Raw genomic sequence first — 20,093 nt, forward strand, 5'->3', positions numbered from 1 at the left:
TATATATATATATAAAACACATACATATACCAACATATATTCAAAAGTGTGTGGTTGGTGAGTGGTTTTAATATTTTTGAAATAAGTTTCTAATGCTCATCAAGGCTGTATTTTTTGACCACAATATTACTGTTTTTACTGTATTATACTTTAATATATTTTAATAATGTAATTCATTCCTGTGGTAGCAAAGCTGTGTCACCATTACTCCTTTCTTGAGTGTGACATGATTTTTTATAATTCATTCTAATGTGCTGATTTGGTGCTCAAGAAATATGAGATATTTTTTTCAGGATTCTTTGAATAATAGATCGTTCAGGCATTTATTTAAAATAGAACAATAAATCAAAATTTACCTTACTGATTTCTGGGGTGAGGCTTCGTACATCATAGATTCTGAGAGCACCACTGTCCATCACAGCAACAATATGGTGGCCTTTAGGACAAATGGCTGCCAACGTGATGGCATCCTCATGGAACCCTATTTCAAAGATCTGCTTGCATGACTGAATGTTGATAAAGCGCATGACGCCATCTTGGCTCAAAATACCTAGAATCTGAGAAGAGTATATTACAGCATTAGTCATTTCCACAATAAACCTATAAACTGGATAAGAAGTTTTTTAGGTTAGCAGACTACTGATCAGCACCTGGTTGGATCCGCCATCAAAACTATCTGGGAGGAAATCCACAAATCTTACTGATTTGACATTTGGAGGCATTTGTATTACTCTCAAGAGCTGTCGACTGTCCAGACACCATAAATGGACCAAGCTGGAGCGTCCAGCCGCAGCAAGTGTTTTCCCATCTCTACAAAGAAACAAAATGATTACCTACAACACACTAGTCTGTGCGTCGCAAATTTACGGTCTAAGGCTGATGATACACGGGGCAACTTTTTGAGCAATTCTGCCAGGCAACTTTTTTGAGCAATGTTGCTTGGGCACTTTTCCATTGAGAATGGGTAACAGATTTCTATCTGGATACTTTAAATTGGTCGGGGAGGGCGATATGAGCTAAAATTCATATCACAATATTTTACACGGTCCAGGCGATATCGATATTATACTGCGATATGAGAAAAACAATTACAGGTAAAATATTTTAACCTTATATAACTAGAAAAAGTGAGGGATTGGACATAGCCTCCCTCTCTCTCTCTCAATTTAAATAAACTATTTGAATGTTTTGATCAAAGCTGAATTTTCAGCATCATTACTCCAGTCTTCAGTGTCACGTCTGGCATCAGTTTACTGTCATGGATTTGTCACGTTGCGCCGCATCCACAGCAGAGATCATCACTGGGTTCTATTTGCTTTTGTCACATCGCGCCACTCGCGTCTGGTGTAGACACGTTGTTTTGGTATTTGTGAATCTTAAGTATATTCATAATCATATTGATACAACCACAACATCTACAACTGATAATGGAGTGCTCAAGTATGTACTGCGAGTCATATTGAGGTAATTTAAATATGTAAAATTAATATTTTGCGTTCAATTATTTTTCTTATCAGACAAGTGGCCGCATGATAAGCGGGAAAATTACGCAGTGTAGTCTTTATCACCCTGCAGAGGTTTCTTTTGAAAAATAATCTGCTGACTGTAGTTCATACCGGTATAGCGCCTACCCCTAATTGATCGTGATTTAAAGTTGCCCCTTGTATCATCAGCGTAAGTGTTACAGTCTTACTGTGTAACAGCAAAAGTCCTGTAGTGTATTCTGGGCCCGTCCTGTGGAACAGGCAGCTGATACTTGCAAAAAAGAGTGTCACTCTCCCAAGCAAAAATGGAGTCGTCACTAAAGCAGCTGAGAATGGTGTTGCTGTGTGGAAGAAAGAACACCTACAAAAAAAAAAAAAAAAAACAGAATGAGGGACTGACGCAGAGTTGTTACTATAATATGATGCTTATGTACAGATAAGTGACGTCTAACCTTTTGTATGCCAACAGACTGACGAACATTAAGCTTTCTCTTTCTCTGAAAGGTATCAAGGTTCCAGAGCTGAGCGGTGTCTGAGGAAGTACTGATGGCGTAGCTGCCTGAACTGTGGACGGACAGGGAAGAAATGGCACCTTCGTGACCCCGCATCCAGCTCACTAGCTGTCTGGTGTCTGGGAAAAATAGTTTATGCTTCTTAGAAGAATAGTTCAACATTTGCAAGCCTTTACGAGAAACCTCTAATAATGTGTCTTACCTTTGTCAAAGCATTTAAAGGAATAATCGGCCAGAGCAGCCAGGAACTCTGTGGTTCTTCTCAAGTTGAACGCTAAAGCTGTACATGCTTGGCCTGTTTTCTGGACCAGCTTGAATCTGTCGAAGGAGACATACGAGAATATGTGATAAAGCAACAGAACCGAACACGTATGAAAAGATAAAACGGGAAAATATAGTATATACCTGTTTCTGCTAATATCAAACACATAAATATTGCCATGATGATCACCAGCAAGAAACGACTCTCCTGTGGTGTCAAAAGCCACTTGCAGGAATCGAACCGTGTTGGTTTGACGAGCGTTTCGGACCACAGTGGCCAAGACGCTGGTAACACATGACGTTAAATGCAAAATTGAATCTGTTCTCATTGCATAAAACAGTTTGCTCCGAGCTGGTTATATCAAACTTACCCATATTTTGATGATACTGATTTTCTGTGCCATATTTTCCCATCTTCTCTGGACCCGATATCTGTAACTTGCATTTTTAGCATCCACTTAGACTCGCCAACTACTCCAGCAAACAGCCTCCCGCCTCAAACGAGCATCACAGCGGGAAGTTCAATGACTGCAAACGATTTTCATAAATTAATTAATGAGTGTCTGTTATGCTCGTTTTTAAACCTTAACCTCATGTCGAGATTCACTGCAATAGTGCCAAAAAACATTTACGCTATTGCTAGTGTTTGTTAAATAAAGAACCAGGCAGCAAGACGCAAGTTTCAGTTAGAGGAAGTGACGTCTGTAAACATTCTTATTCTTCTTCTTCGTCTTCTGCTTCTTCTTCTTTGTGTTTAATGGCGGTTGGCAAACCAGCTTAAGGTGCATTTCCGCCACCTACTGGGATGGAGTGTGAGGCCTCGATGAACGAACACGTATACTACTAATATAAAAAAATACAAAATAAATAAATAAATTATTCTAATCAAATCTGTATCTCTCAGATATTTTAGAAGAAAACCATAAACCCTTAGATGTTTCTGTGCATTCTGAAATACATTCATAATTGAAATGTCATTGATTTCCATATCTCTTAGTTTTTCAACAAGTTGCTTTCTTTGTCTATTATATGCCTCACAATGTAAGAGCACATGTTCAACTGTTTCTGTTATTCCACAGTAACTGCAGCTATCTGACTCACTTTTTCCTATTATATGCAATGAATAATTAAGGTTAGAGTGTCCTATACGGATCCTGGTTATAACAGTATCTTCTCTTCTGTTTCCATATACCTTTCTTTCAATCCCCACTTTCTGTTGAATACTAAATAAGTGTCTCCCTTTTGACTCTTTATTCCATACGTCTTGCCACATACTTCCAACTGCTGTTTTAATAATACCTTTTACTTCTGTTTTACTTAAAGGAATTTCTATGTCAATCTCTTCTTTTCTCAATGCTGACTTGGCCAGCTTATCCACCTCCTCATTTCCTTCTACACCTACATGGGCAGGTATCCATAAAAACTCTACTCTTACTCCTGTTTGGTTTATTCTATATAAATTCTGTAAAATTTCATAAAGTATATCCTGTCTAGATGCTGATTTCCCTGTTGGATGTTTACTTATTAAATGATTGGACTGTTCCAACCTGTATGCCCCAATCGCAGCCTTGTAATCATGTTCTCCTCAGTTCTGCTCCAACCTGATACTCTTCACTTATCCACTGTTGATTGTATTTGATACAAATGCCTACCTTTGGTATCTATGTCCTGCCATAATTTCCAAGTATTCCTTTTGATCATTTATTTAATTTCTGACCTACTAAGAGGAATCTGAATATCAACTATTTCTCGTTCTATGGCCTTTTTTGCTAAATTATCTGCCTCTTCATTACATCTCAACCCAATGTGAGCCGGTTCAAACACCCTTGATTCTTGTACCCGCTTAGAGTCTTCATAGAGCCTCATCCGGCGCTGCGTGTTCAGATACCTCACATAGCCCTGTTGGATGTTTACTTATTAAATGCATTGTACTGTTCAACCTTGTATGCCCCAATCGCAACCTTGTAATCATGTTCTCCTCAGTTCTGCTCCAACCTGATACTCTTCCCTTATCCACTGTTGATTGTATATGATACAAATGCCTACCTTTGGTATCTATGTCCCAATACTGCTGCCATAATTTCCAAATATTCATTTTGATAATTGATTTAATTTCTGACCTACTAAGAGGAATCTGAATATCAACTATTTCTCGTTCTATGGCCTTTTTTGCTAAATTATCTGCCTCTTCATTACCTCTCAACCCAATATGTGCCGGTACCCACAGAAACTGAACTTCTATACTATTTTGCTTAAGTGAATATAATTCTTGAAAAATCTCTATTATCATATCTTGTCTTGTTTCTGACTTCTGCTCATTCAAACTTATTAGGGCTGAACTTGAATCTGAACATATTACTGCCTTGGATATCTTAACTTCACTAATCCACCTTATTGCCATAATTATTGCAAACATCTCTCTAGTGAACACTGATAAACAATCTGATATTCTACTGCTCTTATTCACTTTCAACTTTGGCATTACGAGTGCAGAGCCCACATGACCTGTTTTTGGATCCTTTGAAGCATCTGTGAAAATGTGCATATATTCTCCATACCTTGACCCCATATATTCCCTCACATCATATACCTCTGTTTCGTAAGCCCCTTCCTTTTGCCTTCTTGTATGTAAACATTTGTTAGCATTATGGGTATTGGAGTAATTGTGAGGAAATGTCACGTGACCTTATGTGATTAAATATATATATGTGCGTGACCCTGGACCACAAAACTAGTCATAAGGGTCCATTTTTTTAACTTAAGATTTATACATCATCTGAAAGATGAATAAATAAGCTTTCAGTTGATGTATTTGGCTGAGATACAACTATTTAAAAAAAAATCTAGAATCTGAATCAAAATATTGAGAAAATCGCCTCTAAAGTTGTCCAAATTAAGTTCTTAGCAATGTATACATGTATATAAACAATAATACAAATAAATTAATAAAATGTTTAAATTTGTAATTCTGATTTCATAGTTTTTATTACAAGTCCCCTTATATTTTTTAATTTGCAAAGGTAATTTAAAATACAGAAAATGTATAAAAATACACGTCTAAATGAACATACTCTGCTATGAATTAAATATCTATAATAATAATAATATAATAATAAAAAGGACATTTATTTAGATTGCAGACCTCCTTGGACAAGGCTTTCAATGTCTGTGATTTCTCTCCACTGCTATGAATTAAATAAATATTTTAAGAAGATATTAATTAAGCCTTTATTTATTTATTTAGTCATTTATCAGACGCTTTTATCCAAAGCGACTTACAAATGAGGACAACAGAAGACAACCTCACTGAGATTAAAAATCTCTTTTACAGGAATGTCCTGGCCAAGATAGGTGGCCCAGTAATACAAATACACATATAACAAACAACAATACATCACAACAATAAACTATCAATAAAAGTACAGCATTAGAAGCATTTGCAAATCATTACATCATTTTCTATTGTGCGCATAAATGTTTTAAAATTACTGAAAGACACCAACTGATTTAGCCGCAGTGTCATTTGAAGAGAGTTCCAATCTGAAGGTGCAGCATATTCAAAACCAGTTTTACCATTAGTTCTAGCTAAAGGTGCATAGAGACTATAATAAGACTGGGAACGCAATGAATAGTTACCAACTACTTTTGTTGAATCAAACAACAGAGATAAGGTGGCAAAAAAACTCAAAATTGCATTATAAATCAATAAGTACCAATGAAAATTGGTTACTCCAGAATCACAAATGTGTCAGCTACATTCCTTCTTCAGTATACATAAAATGACTGTACAGTACCTTACATGTCATATCACTTAGCAACATACATACAATTATTAGAAATTCCAAAAAAAAAAGAATAAAGGAATACACTGAGATGCTATCACAGAATATCTATTGAAACATCAGGAGTATCTATCACAATTAATATCAATAGATATTAGAAGTTATATATACAAATATTATTGAAAGACATAAGACTGTAAACATTACTTATGTATCATTACAGAAAGCTCAAGCTTATAAAAGACTTGCAATGATTGCAGTGTCAGTCAACGTATTTGCTTTCATACATTTCTGTTGACCAAATAAATATTGGTGTACCCATTAAAACATGAGAAACAGTCAGTAGCAGTCATGTTCAGTAACAATCAAGGCAGTATCAAATATCATTGCCACCTCAAGGCACACAGGTTTAGAAAAATCCACGATAAAGGATAATGTTTCAGTGCATTTGGCAGCACCTGCTGAGGACCTGAGCACTGGTCAGTTTAAAGCATATATTATGCTTTCAGTGTCCAATTATAGGTCAGGCCCGGTAAGGCGAGTTGACAATCCGCAGCTCTCCAAAACTGCGAGTCTGCCCTCCTGCCCGGCTTTTTCACATCTATTAACCAATCACTTCTGGCTCAATCTCCGTATCCTCCTCAACCTCCGAGTTCTCAGTGACTGTCATACTGTTATGGTCGCCTATAATAACATACTCTATGTCGGATCTCTCCATGTGAATGCTGTTGACACTTATTGTGTCCTGCACTGGGATCAGTTGATCACTGCTCTGAATATCCGGCATTTCATTCACTGTTTGTAAAAAAAAAATATATATATAATAATAATAAATGAAATAAAAAGTTTTTTTTTTTAAATTATTATTCATATATACAATCATTTTTATAATACTCTATTTAGGGTTTCTGCAGGTTTTATAAAGGTAAATTTAAAGAGTTTTAAAGTCCATTTTTCAATAGAAGACAGACATGAATAAATAATGAGTTTATAACGAGAATACCTCTGCTCCCAATCACTAAAATATGGAAAGAACTTTTACTGTACCTTCTGATCACACTGTAAAAAAGTAATATATTAATCAGTATTTTGTCTTATTTTCCACCGCAAATGTCTAAAGATTCTTAAATGAAGATACATTTACGTGAGAAGCAAAATGACATAAAACAGGAAGTTTTGTTTTCTGAGAAATTGATCAAAATGGAGTGGTTTTTGATCAAATATGTGGCAATGGGCTCAGAAAAATCAACTTAATTCAGACAAAATAAATTAGATTTTCATTCCCTGTTGACAGATGTTTGATTTTGCTGTTTTAAGCATTAATTAATGTTATTTTCTTCAATTGCTCAGAAAACAAGGCTTCATGTGCTCAATTTGCATATCAAGTAAATGTATCTTAAAGGGGTCATATGATGCGATTTCAAGTTTTCCTTTCTCTTTGGAGTGTTACAAGCTGTTCGTGAATAGATAAGATCCCTACAGTTGCAAAGACTAAAGTCTCAAACCCAAAGAGATATTCTTTATAAAAGTTAAGATAAACACATTTCATTACACCAAATACACAACATAATGTTCTTTTTATCAACGTCATAAGACCCCTTTAATATAATGATTGTATTGGAAAACAAGAAAATTACCGAGGAAGATTTATTATTTATTTATTTGTTTGCAACTTTTAAGACTTTCTGCTCCAATTCAAGATCTATTCTCTGGCCTTCATTTTTGGAAGGGGTGAATTAAGACTTTTTAACACCTTTTTAAGACCTGCAGAAACCCTGCTATTGTCTAAAATTACACTGTTATCCTAATTCACGTGACAAAAAGTAAACTAATATAATTAAAAAAAAAATAGTATTAAATAGTTATATATGTTATGTTTCCATTTTATATAAATGTATAAAATACAATAAACTGTTCATGCATATATATATAACCTCTATAACCCTAGAAGAATTTGACCTATATTTCCTGCTGCACAGACACTTACCATCGCTTGCATCATTCTGAGCGAGCAAAGAATGCTGTTCACAGGTAATGCATTGGCGATTGTTGTTCCCAATAATACAGTTGGTCAGGGAAGAGTTTTGTATGTTTATAACACAAGGTGTAAATTGCAATTTTTCTGAAAAGGGAAGACAAAAAGAGAAGACAAAAAACAAAAGACAAAAGACATCAATATGAGCAACGACATGACACATTGCATCAAAGGGATGTGGGACAGCAAAACAAGGCTCTTAGTCATGCATACTTTTGAGAAGTAAAGTATGCGTTTTTTTCATAGCAATACCTGTAATACTAAGTGGGTGAGGTAATCTTTCAAACAAGAATGAGACAACAACAGGAAGTAAGGTGGTATATTAACCACTGAACAGGAACTGCAAAATAATTTCTCTACTGACCCTGTTGAAAAAAACAGCATACGCTGGTTAGGTATATTTTGAAGCATGGCAGCATGGCTGGTTTGAGCTGGTTTAAGCTGGTCCTTAGCTGGTCATGAGCTGGTTTAAGCTTGTCCTTAGCTGGTCATGGTGCTGGTCCTAAGCAACTATAGCTCCTGCTCAGGACCAGCTTAGGTACAACTTAAACCAGCTCATGAACAGCACATGACCAGTTTAAACCAGCTCAAACCAGCAGCCATGCTTCAAAACGTATCTAACCAGCATATGCTGGATTTTTCAACAGGGGATATTCCTGATGCTTCCTAAAACAACAGAGCAAAAAATAAATAGTCTATGACCAGATATATCACCAGTAAGGCAAAAAATGCAAAAATATCTACCTGAGAGAGGAATTTGCTCTACATGTTGATGGTCCTCTTCATTAAATTGTGCTGAATGATAGAAAATGCATGAAAGAAAAGAAGAAACAGAAAGAAATAGAAAAATAAGTAATGAATAAACAATTCAGACAGTGGCAAATATCTATTTTTTTTTTTAAAGCATTAATTTTTGATAGATTGTCCTACCTGGGAATCCAGTAACATGCTCATACAACACCGGGTCACAAATTCCAAGGCATGTGAGGAACGAACTGCATGCACTTTGACCTTTTTTAATGACAACCTGCATCAGCCTGGATGCTTTCTGCATGTCCGTGGGCTGGGATGTGATAACCTGTGCTTCGTACGCCGTGATTGTGCGGCATCGGGACAAACAGCTGGACATCCTTTGAACCAAATACCCAGTCATACACTTACTTAGGGAGCCCAAATAGCGCTGTAATTGTTTATCTATTGGGGAAAAGAACAAGAGAGGGCTGTTTACAACACAAGAATGTAGACAGGATGTAGCCTAGTACATCCAATAAATGCATTAAAAGTTGTACTGATAAAGTGGGACAAACAAGTTTAATACTCAATTGCCATGATCTTAACATGTTAAAGAAAGTGGGACAGTGACTTTCAGAAACTGTTCATAAAACAAAGTTGCTGCGATTTTGTAGTAGCCTATTTAAATGGCAGAAAACATATTTGATAAAAAATTTAAATCACAAGCCATTTTATCTAACAGTCATTATTTGTGCTAAAAAATCTAGAATTATCAATCGAAATCAGTTGAAATGACATATTGCTCTTAAGAATTTACTTTTCGGAGGGTTGTGGCATTAAAAAATAACTAAAATATTTAAAGTACAACGTTTTAATCCGTGTTCCATTGCGAATATACTGTACCAATAACTGTTTTGCATCATTCACCCTGTATTTGCTTTAGCCTACTACTGAAAACAACAGTTGATTGACAGCTATACTGATTTTTTGCGCTTCCTTTTTACTTGTCACATTCTTTACTTTCCCAAAACAAAGTAACTAAACACAGCATGTGGCAAAAGAAGATGTGGGCTATGAGTTAGAAACTTACCAGGAGGTATAACAACCGTGCTGTCCATCTATTACTTGTAGCAATAAATAACACCACAAGGTAAAGTAGCTCTGGTGGCATCTGAAAACGAAACACTACTTCCATTGATATACGTAGGAGTAAATGCGCATGCGCGTTAAGAAAAGGAATTTCCAGATAAGAATTTCCCCATGTGCATTATGTCATTGTGGTTAACCGCAGCTTTTAATGTCATGCGAACAACAACAGCAAAAGTTTTAAGTCTTAAATATGTGCTTCATCTTCAACAAACGCAATTTAGCGGCACTAATAGGCTACACTTACATGTATGTCTTTATCAGTCAACTGAACAGAAACAGAGTAAATAATCTAGTTTATTGTGCGTCTAATATTGCCGAGCGTTTAAATTAACAACACATTATTTATCAACCATAAATCCACTTTTGCACGTTTGTAGCGCAACACTGATGTACATCAAGTTGTCTACAAGCGTCAGTAGCACAAAGCTTGATTTCTATTGGTAGTTGCTGTTCTAACAGGGAGGTTCCGTTGCACTTGATTAGATGAGGAGCATCTCGAAGCCGGTATGATGGGAGCAGAGCGTGAAAATATGAATGTATGAGATCTACAGTCCACCATTGTTTGGAGGCACATTCAAATTGTCGCAAAAATGAAGATTTGGAGCACTGAGCACATATTCAGGTAGACAAGCAGCGTTCAGGGCGAATGCAGCGCTTGCATGCACAGATTCCAGCATCCTCTCTGTCATGATTTGCATCCCGATTCCCTTTGGTAGCGCTAGTATCAGCATAACTCGCCTCCTTTGGACACTTTTAGCTTTTAAGCAATTAATTCTTGCACATTACACAAATCTAAGCGATAGTTGCGAATATGCATTAATTTGGGCCTAGCCGGTTGCTTGTCTGTGAACGTCTATTACAGTTATGCGCAATGTCCTTACACGACTCACTGTTACTATTCACAACTGTTACTAAAAAAACTCATAAATGTAGTTATATATTATTTAGTGTTTTTTACGGAAACCTAGTGACATTGATTTTTTTCCCCTGCCTGTCAGTAAATTGTAAAAGTTGACTAAAATGTGGTCTATTTCCATATTGATAAACAACCTAAGCTGATGGTTTTTCAACCTGGCTGGTCAGTTGACTGTTTTAGAAGGGATTTGTTTGATTACCAAGCTAAACCAGCCGACGAGACCACCTCAAACGAGCTAAGACCACCTTAAACCAACTAAAACCACCAAACCAACTCGATTCATGATGCATCATAATTCAACAGACCTCCAAAACAGAACTGTGCAAAACCAGTATATTTCAAAGTTTCTTTTTTTGTTTTTAAATGAAGTCATTAGTTTCACTCAGAAATGATTCATTATGTGGAAATTAATGATTTCAAACTAACCTTTATTTAAGGTCCCAGCCTCTCTTGTTATGGATGTGATGTTTGTTGTTGATAATGATGAACTACACTGGCAAAAAATTCTTCCTCCTCGCATTTAAGCTAAATTTCCCTTGAATGTGTTTTGCCTATGAGGTCAGTGTCAGTATAGTGATGTTCCCTATAAACCGCTGAAATCTATTGTGATGTTTTTGATTGTATTCACACAGCTACCCTTGGGAGACTGTGATCAAAGCGGCTATGAGGAAGTATCCTAATCCAATGAACCCTAGTGTTGTTGGAGTGGACGTTCTTGACAGGAACTTGGACACACATGGACGTCTACACAGTCATCGGCTCCTCAGCACGGAGTGGGGGCTTCCAGCGGTTGTCAGAGCGGTTAGAAGATATGCATCACACTGCTAAATATATTGTCTTATTTACATAACAGCTTTTACATCTCACATGTCATGTATATTTTACCTCCAAAGCACATAATTAACAGTTCAATTAACAATCTGAAGCGATATTTAATAGTTTTAGCAATATGAAAGTGTATATAACACTCTTACAGTGCGCAACAGTGGTTTGCAATGTTTTTGACTCCCAGGGCCTCTTTTGTCCACAACAATATTCAAAGGCCCCATGTTTTCCAGTTGTTCATGGATTACTGAATAAAGATTAAGGATAAGGATCTGTAAACAATATTTTTAACTGATCATTTTTACCTGATAAATATGTTAGAGCTTAGCATAACTACAAATCAAGCTTTTAATATAAGACTACCTCATATATCCAGGTTTTTCAAGACAATGGGAAAAAACGTAGTTGAGGTGGTGAATTAAAATAAGAAATATGTTGTGTTTTGGCTTATTTTAAATAATTTTACGTCATATTGAGGCTCTCTTGGAAGTTTGCTGGGGCCTCCTGACTGAGAACAACTGGGCTTATAAGGACCTTAATTTTTTCCCCATAGATTTTAGGGACAAATCGGACCATCACATATGTAAAAGAACATTCCATTGTGGACCCAGAAGAGAAAAAAATGGAGCTTTGCTCAACAAACGTGAGTTTTTGTTCAACATTCGACAGCTATGCATTATAGAAAGCTATTCTAATCAGATTATTTTCTTAATAGAAAGTGGTTTTATGAATTCACATCTTATTTTCACGCTGTACTAAAGAAATTCCTTTTCTTCTACAGATAACCCTAACTAATTTTATATCAGTTGATGAAAGGCTTGTCTACAGGCCTCATCCAGAAAATCCAGAAGTGTAAGTAAAATCCATTTGTAAGCGTATTTAACATAATTGTCATCTAATTGTAATATCTGCATGAATATCTATACACATACATGCAAGCCATACAAATAGAAAGCAATAATATGTTAAATTATATATCAAACTTATATTAAGTTTCTGAAAATGATGTTTGCTTTACTTTTGCAGCACTGTATTAACCCAAGAGGCGATCATCACGGTGAAGGGGGTCAGTCTGAGCAGCTACCTCGAGGGACTGATGGCTCTAACCATGTCAGCCAATGCAAGAAAGGTCAATCATTTTGTATAATGTAATGAAAAATATTCATTTGACCAAATATCCCTGGAATATCCCACTCAACATCGTGTCACCATGTCACGTGTTTATTACAAGTCCTTGATGAAAGTTTGCTATTCTCTGAATAAATGGGAACTTAGTAGTTCCTATTTTCCTGCTGACACAATCAGAGAAGGACCAAAAATAAGCAACTTCAAGCACTGATAATGTGGTTTTGTCCCTATCTAGGAAACCCTGTTGTTTTTGTGGATTCTTTTTTTTTTATTTTAGTTTAGTTTCATTAATTGTTTTAGTCTCTTAGCAACTATAAAAACAGTTTGATATGATTTTATATACCATAGATGAAGCATTATACAAGCCTCTAAATAAAGTATGAAGCTCTAAAGGTTTTTTTGTCATAGGGATGGGACGCCATTGAATGGATCATTCAAAACTCTGAAAGGGAAAATGTCCCTTTGTGTGACTTGTGTTGAACAGGTAATGTTTCATCTAGCACCTGTTTTTGGCTGGTGCAAAACAGAAATGACACATAGTGAGTTTTGTCATATGCATTAGTACCATAGGTTATTTAATAACATTTAAATGTTTGCAAAATAAATATTTTAAATGTTATTCTCTATACAAATATACATATGTATATATATTTATTTTTTATAATAAACATACGTTTTTAATGTAATTGAGACATAGACAAGGCCCAATTTTTTTAAATATAATATTCATTTACTTTTTATAAATATGTGTTTTATTTGTGCTTTCAGAGCCCATGAGTGAGCAGCGACAGCAGCACCAGCTCTGAAACCACATCTGGCCTGCGTGAATTTGCCCAATCTCTCTTTGTGTTGATGTTTGTACTCGAAGGTAGTCAAATTAGTGCTCATTTAGGCACTGTTTTATTTAAAACCTCATCAAATTGCACTATTACAGACAAAACTGTATAGAGTTTTGAATGTAGCTACAAAATATGTATGCACTGCACTGACTACCTCTTATTTTAGAGTTCTTTTAATGCCATAACAGGAATCACAGTATCGATTGGATGTTAATTTGGAATTAAGCACATTAAAGTTTAGAATATCTAGGAATTGAATTATATTTTTGGTGTGTTCTTAATTTTTTTAAAGACATGATTAAGGGGAATATGAGTTAATTTTGTTGTTTGCATGGACAGTCATAAAGTGTAATTAACCGATAAAGTCTAACTAAAACTTGTAGGATAGATACTATAACTTATTAAAAGTCATTTTGTAGTGTTTACTTTAAAAGAACGTTCTATATTTCAAATAAGTTTATGTTGCTTCTTTACACATTGTGAACATATTGTCAGCTTATTTGTAAAGGCTTTTTAGTTTGTTTAGTAGAATGATATGAATGAATGCTTATTTATGGTTATGTTTTAAAAAATAAAAAACATTATTTTATTATACTATTGCTGCGGTTCAGTATGAAAAGCATGTTTGCTTTATTTCGTGGGAAAAAATGTTACAATGCATATATTTGTTAAATTATTAACTGCCTACTTTCTTTAACAGTTCAGTGTATCGACTTCAACAAACTTGTTATACATTTGTAAACTTTTTGATTTTTAAAACATTGCTTGTCAAAGTGTATAAACAAATAGTTGTTAAGGTCTTATGGAGCCCCCTATTGGCGAATTTAAGAAGAAAAACTATTTAAAAAAATATTAAATTACGCTCGAAAAGCTGAAATGGGCGGACCGCGAACGTCTTGTGTGAATTCGTTTTTGTTTCTTTTTCTGTTTGTCCCAGCATCTTTTTTTTTTTATTAATTTATTAGACTTAAAGACTGCCTTGTAATTGTATATTTGTAACCTCTTTAATTGTTTCCCTAATTGTATTGTTTCAATGAAGTATAATGAAAAGGTCATCAATGTCAAAGCTAATTAAACAATTATTTCACTAGTCATAGAACTACAGGTCTTAGGAAAAACGAAATAACCTACTTGACATTGCGTAAAGCTCCTCCACTGGAAAAAAAAGCATGATGAAACACCACCCAAACAGAAGCAAACAAACTTAAACTTGGTTTGTACTGTAATTGAGTCATCTAACAGTGCCAGATGAATTTCAGAATTATATATTTCATAACGTAATATTTTCAGCTTTGATATTGTTGAAGAGACTGAAATGTCTTTATAACATATTGCCTGACAGTCATACTCGAGCCTTTTGTTAATTAAGGCACAGCAGAAAATCTTAACAGTCCTGATGATGGCTCCATTTCTCATTCAACGGTGACATTTTAATGCAATTTTTTGTTTGGTCTGGGGGCAAATAAGTCATGCGTAATGTATGCTAATAAAGTATCTTAAATGCCATGGTATTAAATGTTCTTTTAATGCAATCCCAAACTCTGTTTTTTCTCTTATGTGGAGGATGAGGAATTTATTCAAAGAAACAAAATAAAATTTGAGTTTTTTTTAATGCTAGTTTTTCTGTGATGTGTATTTATTTGAATGGGTATGCACATTGTGTTAATGCATACATTACCACAGTGGATACAGATTCCAACAGTGAAGGGTCAGTTTTGGTTAATTGTGCCGTTTATTGCTGGTAATGTTTTGTTATAGCAAAATATGCAGCACATGACTGCATAAAAGTTGTTGTTAATGAGATTTTTATGACTCATAGCACAATATATTTTCTTGAGACATATTTTAATGTCAAAATAGCAACGTGTAATTCAACAGTAAAACTAATCTATAAAAATATATACATTTTTAGTACGGAATTATTTAGTGCATTTTGTGATGCAGTCGGAGTTGAATTCATGTAAATACAAGAACCCAGTATTACAAATAAATATTTATAGACCACATCTGTATTTAAAGAAAAAAACCAACCACCAGACATATTCAACTCATATTTAAAAAAAACATCTCTTGTACACAAGACAGCAGTAAAAACTTGCCAGGCAATGATAGATTGTGGATTATATCAGTAGGACCAGTGACTTCTTGTTATTTATAGATCTTGTTGCTTGTATTTCTTTGCCAAATATGTTCTTCAAATACCAAAGATAACATAGTAAGCATTGAAATTACAAGTTGGAAAAAAAGATCCAAAACATGGAAAAGTTTAGGTTATTGTGAACTGTGATAAATTCACTACACTAAATACTTTATTCATCGATTCCCATATAAAGCTGAATTAATAGGATTCAGAAGATTTATTCAGAAAGAACCATCTGCAAATGAATGACAGCTTTTAAATTTGCTTATGACCACTCAGAATAAGGCACCTTGGATGAGTTTACACTTCAGATCTGCTTACAACATACTCATGTATTTACGGTTTAGAAAAACAAGCACACTTAAATTGCAAACCACTAAAAATATCAAATGTATAAAAGTGAAAAAAAAAAAAAAAAAAGTACTTGGAAAAGTATTGCACACCAGTGTTAAGGCCATTTTGGTAAACATTCCCATGCACTTGCTAAAGCACCAATTATGCTATCTGAAATTCAAACAATAAATGTTTGTGTTGCCAAAAATCAAACCTATATTATATTCACAGAAGAAACTAGGGCATCCTGACAGCACAATGGCAACTTTTTATGCATGTAGGATCAATTTAAACACCCTTTTTCTTATCCTTAAATGTAACTTTTCTTGAAGTAAACACGATCCATGCTGAATAAATAAAAAATAAATCCTTTATAAATACACAGACCCCCAACACATAGTTTCTCATCTTGCATATTTAGAGTACATTCAGTTTCCAAACTTCTCCACAAAACATTATGACACCTGCTTCTAATGCAACCCCATTTTTCCCTGCCTCAAGTCATCCAGGAATCCTTTGCACTATTGACACTATTTACATGGCAGCAATGCAGCGCCCCCTAGAACTTGAAAAGGTTGATGAAACCCTGTGGAGACACGGCCTTGCAGCAGCTCTCTGGGTTATTGGCAGTGCAAGGATGGTTTGTATCCTGAAGTGAACAGAAAAAAAAAAAAATCAGTTATTGCCATAAAAGGACTTTACATGAAAAAAAAATAAATAAAAGAGTGATGTATTTTCAAATAAAATGTGAAGAGCTAGAAATGAATTTAGTCTCACCTTCCAGAACAGGATGTGGCAATGTGTGCAGAACTGTAATGTGTCACTGTACTGCTCCTTGTGAGGGTAGCACCGGCACAACTTAAAATACATCTTTTTCCATTCCAAATGTCCTTTATCTGACAACATTAGGCGCTTGCGGATCTGTGAAGAACATAGCAAATTACTCTAACCAAATTTAGCGTTTGCATGCAAGATTTAAGATATAAACAGTCCCATAAATATGCAAGATTCATCTTCTCTGCCATCAAGTAAGACCTTAAATGCGTTACATTCCATTTGAAGAGCCACAAACGTCTACCTGTCTGTCTGAGAAGTGATACTGGCAGAGTTTCTTCCACAACAGCCGATCTTCTGTCAGCACACTTAGGTCAGGGCATACTTGACCCAGGCTAACCAGATCTCGTCCATCTGAGAGATGGTGCATGATGTTCAGCTGTAAGCTAGCCGGAAGATCAATGAAGGTCATCCCTGTGTTTGTGGGCTGGACAAATGAAAGAAGAAGAAAGTTTCTGTTTACATTCATGATCTGAGCACAATATAAAGTATGTTCTGTACGCCATCAAACAGTTGTTGTTGTTTTTTTGTAGCTTAAAGGAATAGCTTACCTCCAAAAAAAAAAAAATAAATAATTTACCAGCGTTATTACGGTCAACTAAAACTTAAAGGGATACTCCACCCCAAAATGAAAATTGTCATTAATCACTTACCCCCATGTTGTTCCAAACCCGTAAAAGTAATTGTGTTCGTAATTGTGTTCGTCTTCGGAACACAATTTAATATATTTTGGATGAAAACCAGGAGGCTTGTGACTGTCCCATTGACTGCCAAGTAAATTACACTGTCAAGGTCCAGAAAAGTATGAAAGACATCATCAGAATAGTCCATCTGCCATCAGTGGTTCAACCATAACATTATGAAGCGACGAGAATACTTTTTGCACGTGAAGAACACAAAAATAACGACTTTATTCAACAATTCGTCTCCTCTGTGTCTCTCCGCATCACCGTAGTGCCATTTTGGAGAATATCCGCTGAACGCAAGCAGCGTACGCTATTCTGACGAATTGTTGAATAAAGTAGTTATTTTTGTTTTCTTCGCGTGCAAAAAGTATTCTCGTCGCTTCATAATGTTATGGTTGAACCACTGATGGCAGATGGACTATTCTGACGATGTCTTTCATACTTTTCTGGACTTTGACAGTGTAATTTACTTGGCAGTTAATCAGACAGTCAAGGACAAGCCTCCCGGTTTTCATCCAAAATATCTTAAATTGTGTAACGAAGACGAACGAAGCTTTAAGGGGTTTGGAACGACATGGGGGTAAGTGATTAATGACAACATTTTCATTTTGGGGTGGAGTATCCCTTTAAGTTGATGTTTAGCTTTAGTCCACAAGTAAAATTTATGGTGCTTCTGTGTTGGTTTTTTAAACCATATTTCAAGCTTCCATCCATTCACTTTCCTTTCACAGAAAAGAGCAGCTAAAACATTCTGCTAAACTTCTCCTTTAGTGTTCCACAGAGGAAGAAAGTCTCAGAGGTTTGAAACATAAGGGTGAATAAATGATGCTAGAATTTTCATTTTTGGGTGAACTATCCCTTTAACGAAATAAAAAAAAGTGAGTTTTACACTTACCCTATTGATCTGAATGTTGTCAAGCTGCTGTTGCCACTGCAGTATGTTCTCCATGCGATGCACCCAGATGTTGATGTTCCCCACCAGGACAGACTTGCCCATGTCCTGAACCAGACTGCACAACGACGCATATAGCGTCTGCAGCAGTTCCTTAATCGGTCGAACATTCTGCTGATCCTCAAGAACTGAAAAAGAGGGCAAATGTTTAGTTAGTAACTAACAGTTCAAGGACGCACAACAACATGTGTCCAACAGTGTTGACCGGATCTGGTGTCTGTCACAGGATACTTTAAGTTCATGCCTGATGCTTTGCTTTCATAACCCACATATCAAAACAGAATACCTTTCCGTTATGATTAGGACATTTAAATCATAAACCAAAGAATAAGAAGAGTGACAGGTAAATGAATAAAGCGGTTTGAGTATGACGTAGCCTACAAAGTGAGCAGTTTAGTTTCCCATAACAACCTGCACCTTTGTTTAGCTGAGACGACTTTTGGTTTACAATACATCTGACATTCCTGTTTGCTCTCTGAGGCTTGTTGCTCTTTCCAGTGCAGGCAATTATGAAATTTCCATTCAGCTATGAGCTACTGGTCAAGCCCACCAAACTAATTTTGTTGCGAGAGATTACAGACAACAGAATTAACAAATACTTTGTTGCCTAATTTTTATTTCTTATTAAACACAAGAGAATTTCAGTACAAGCCTCTGAGTAAATAATCTTTGTGAAGATGTAAATGTAAACAGACATTGTTGATGATTCACATTGGCTAATGGTTTTGCAAATGATATGGTGAAGATGTGAGACACTAGCAAGAAAGCTTACCTTTCTGCACAACCCTTTCCAGAATGTTCATGTAGTTTTTCTGTGCCACTCCACTCAGCGAAGGCAGTTGGGACTTGGCGATCAGCTCCAGCAGCTGAAATGTTAGACATAAATTTCAGAGGTCAGACTAAGAGACTGTGTGTTCCAACATTACTTACAGACTGTTATATTCCACTCTTCAGCCTTGGCAAAAACAAAGGGCTCAGAAAAGAGACACTCTCTCTCTCCGTACAAGTGCACTCTGGCTTATGTCTGTTCAGCAATGTTATTGTTTAGACGTTTTGAAGACAAAAGGTAACAGTTCCTTCAGATGCTTCAAATGGACGGTAAAACAAAGTGCTAACTTTACTGTAATTCTGTTTGTGGATATGCATGCTATCAGCTTGACAAGAGTAGATTCCTAACACCAAGTTCATTTTCAAAAGGAAGGACAGCCAAGAGCAGATAGTGAGAGCTGTGTTGTGTTGGGCGGCATGACTGGCATGTAATATCAGCACAGTCCACATCATGGAGCAACACTGACCCACACTCGACCCAGCAACATGTGAGCATTGTCATTCTCCCCCTCCCCTACAGCGAGCCGCTGATGACAGATGCTCCAAAAGTCTTTATGTGGAGGATGAAAGTTTGGGTTGGTACAATTTTTTACGTTTTTAAAAGACCAAGGCTGCATTTATTTGAAAGAAAAAAATAAAATAATAATAATAATAATA

The 20,093-nt window shown here is 35.7% G+C and overlaps 4 protein-coding genes across 6 annotated transcripts in view; 1 reads left to right on the plus strand and 3 right to left on the minus strand.

Annotated features, from left to right (window-relative positions):
* Positions 1 to 2,952, minus strand: part of LOC107699505 (TBC1 domain family member 31-like) — an 8,769-nt gene extending 5,817 nt beyond the window's left edge. The window contains exons 1-7 of the mRNA XM_016500775.1: positions 2,629 to 2,952; positions 2,402 to 2,542; positions 2,199 to 2,314; positions 1,937 to 2,115; positions 1,694 to 1,845; positions 651 to 810; positions 357 to 557 (exon numbers count right to left, since the gene is read on the minus strand). Coding sequence (XP_016356261.1) covers positions 357 to 557; positions 651 to 810; positions 1,694 to 1,845; positions 1,937 to 2,115; positions 2,199 to 2,314; positions 2,402 to 2,542; positions 2,629 to 2,711 — 1,032 coding nt within the window. The 5' untranslated portion in view covers positions 2,712 to 2,952. The remainder of the gene's footprint in view (positions 1 to 356; positions 558 to 650; positions 811 to 1,693; positions 1,846 to 1,936; positions 2,116 to 2,198; positions 2,315 to 2,401; positions 2,543 to 2,628) is intronic.
* A 3,150-nt stretch (positions 2,953 to 6,102) lies between these two features.
* LOC107699469 (uncharacterized) lies at positions 6,103 to 9,997 on the minus strand. The gene is made up of 5 exons (XM_016500720.1): positions 9,897 to 9,997; positions 9,005 to 9,268; positions 8,819 to 8,869; positions 8,027 to 8,161; positions 6,103 to 6,834 (listed from the first exon to the last, which is right to left on the minus strand). The coding sequence occupies exons 1-5, from the start codon at positions 9,922 to 9,924 to the stop codon at positions 6,644 to 6,646; spliced, it is 669 nt and encodes a 222-aa protein (XP_016356206.1). The 5' UTR covers positions 9,925 to 9,997; the 3' UTR covers positions 6,103 to 6,643.
* Positions 9,998 to 10,406: 409 nt separating this feature from the next.
* On the plus strand, positions 10,407 to 13,961 carry LOC107699470 (PRELI domain containing protein 3A). 2 transcript variants are annotated; one of them, XM_016500722.1, is made up of 9 exons: positions 10,541 to 10,577; positions 11,309 to 11,429; positions 11,504 to 11,672; positions 12,250 to 12,339; positions 12,478 to 12,548; positions 12,723 to 12,825; positions 13,233 to 13,308; positions 13,593 to 13,618; positions 13,659 to 13,961. In XM_016500722.1, exons 2-7 carry the CDS (start codon positions 11,425 to 11,427, stop codon positions 13,302 to 13,304), a joined length of 510 nt encoding a protein of 169 aa, XP_016356208.1. In that variant the 5' UTR covers positions 10,541 to 10,577; positions 11,309 to 11,424; the 3' UTR covers positions 13,305 to 13,308; positions 13,593 to 13,618; positions 13,659 to 13,961. The 2 variants fall into 2 exon arrangements, with proteins under 2 accessions (XP_016356207.1, XP_016356208.1); XM_016500721.1 differs by lacking the exon at positions 11,309 to 11,429 and having other exon boundaries at positions 10,407 to 10,577.
* A 2,159-nt stretch (positions 13,962 to 16,120) lies between these two features.
* Positions 16,121 to 20,093, minus strand: part of LOC107699506 (F-box only protein 32-like) — a 7,116-nt gene continuing 3,143 nt past the window's right edge. For both annotated transcript variants that reach the window (XM_016500777.1, XM_016500776.1), the window contains 5 exons: positions 19,381 to 19,474; positions 18,552 to 18,736; positions 17,215 to 17,397; positions 16,914 to 17,057; positions 16,121 to 16,785 (listed from right to left, as the gene is read on the minus strand). In XM_016500777.1, the coding sequence (XP_016356263.1) occupies positions 16,696 to 16,785; positions 16,914 to 17,057; positions 17,215 to 17,397; positions 18,552 to 18,736; positions 19,381 to 19,474 (696 nt within the window). In that variant the 3' untranslated portion in view covers positions 16,121 to 16,695. The remainder of the gene's footprint in view (positions 16,786 to 16,913; positions 17,058 to 17,214; positions 17,398 to 18,551; positions 18,737 to 19,380; positions 19,475 to 20,093) is intronic.

The sequence above is a fragment of the Sinocyclocheilus anshuiensis genome, unplaced genomic scaffold (genome assembly GCF_001515605.1).
Source record: "Sinocyclocheilus anshuiensis isolate Anshui unplaced genomic scaffold, SAMN03320099.WGS_v1.1 scaffold670, whole genome shotgun sequence".
NCBI lineage: Eukaryota > Metazoa > Chordata > Actinopteri > Cypriniformes > Cyprinidae > Sinocyclocheilus > Sinocyclocheilus anshuiensis.

Excerpts from the sequence above, each read along its gene's own strand:
- LOC107699469 (XM_016500720.1), bottom strand. The coding sequence starts at position 9,924 with ATGGACAGCACGGTTGTTATACCTCCTG. Across the intron at positions 9,269-9,896 it reads CACGGTTGTTATACCTCCTG|ATAAACAATTACAGCGCTAT; the intron begins GTAAGTTTCTAA and ends TTTCCCCAATAG. Across the intron at positions 8,162-8,818 it reads AGAGCAAATTCCTCTCTCAG|AAAAATTGCAATTTACACCT; the intron begins GTAGATATTTTT and ends TTCCCTTTTCAG.
- LOC107699470 (XM_016500721.1), top strand. The coding sequence starts at position 10,546 with ATGAAGATTTGGAGCACTGAGCACATATTCAG. Across the intron at positions 12,549-12,722 it reads CATCCAGAAAATCCAGAAGT|CACTGTATTAACCCAAGAGG; the intron begins GTAAGTAAAATC and ends TTACTTTTGCAG. Across the intron at positions 12,826-13,232 it reads TGTCAGCCAATGCAAGAAAG|GGATGGGACGCCATTGAATG; the intron begins GTCAATCATTTT and ends TTTTTGTCATAG.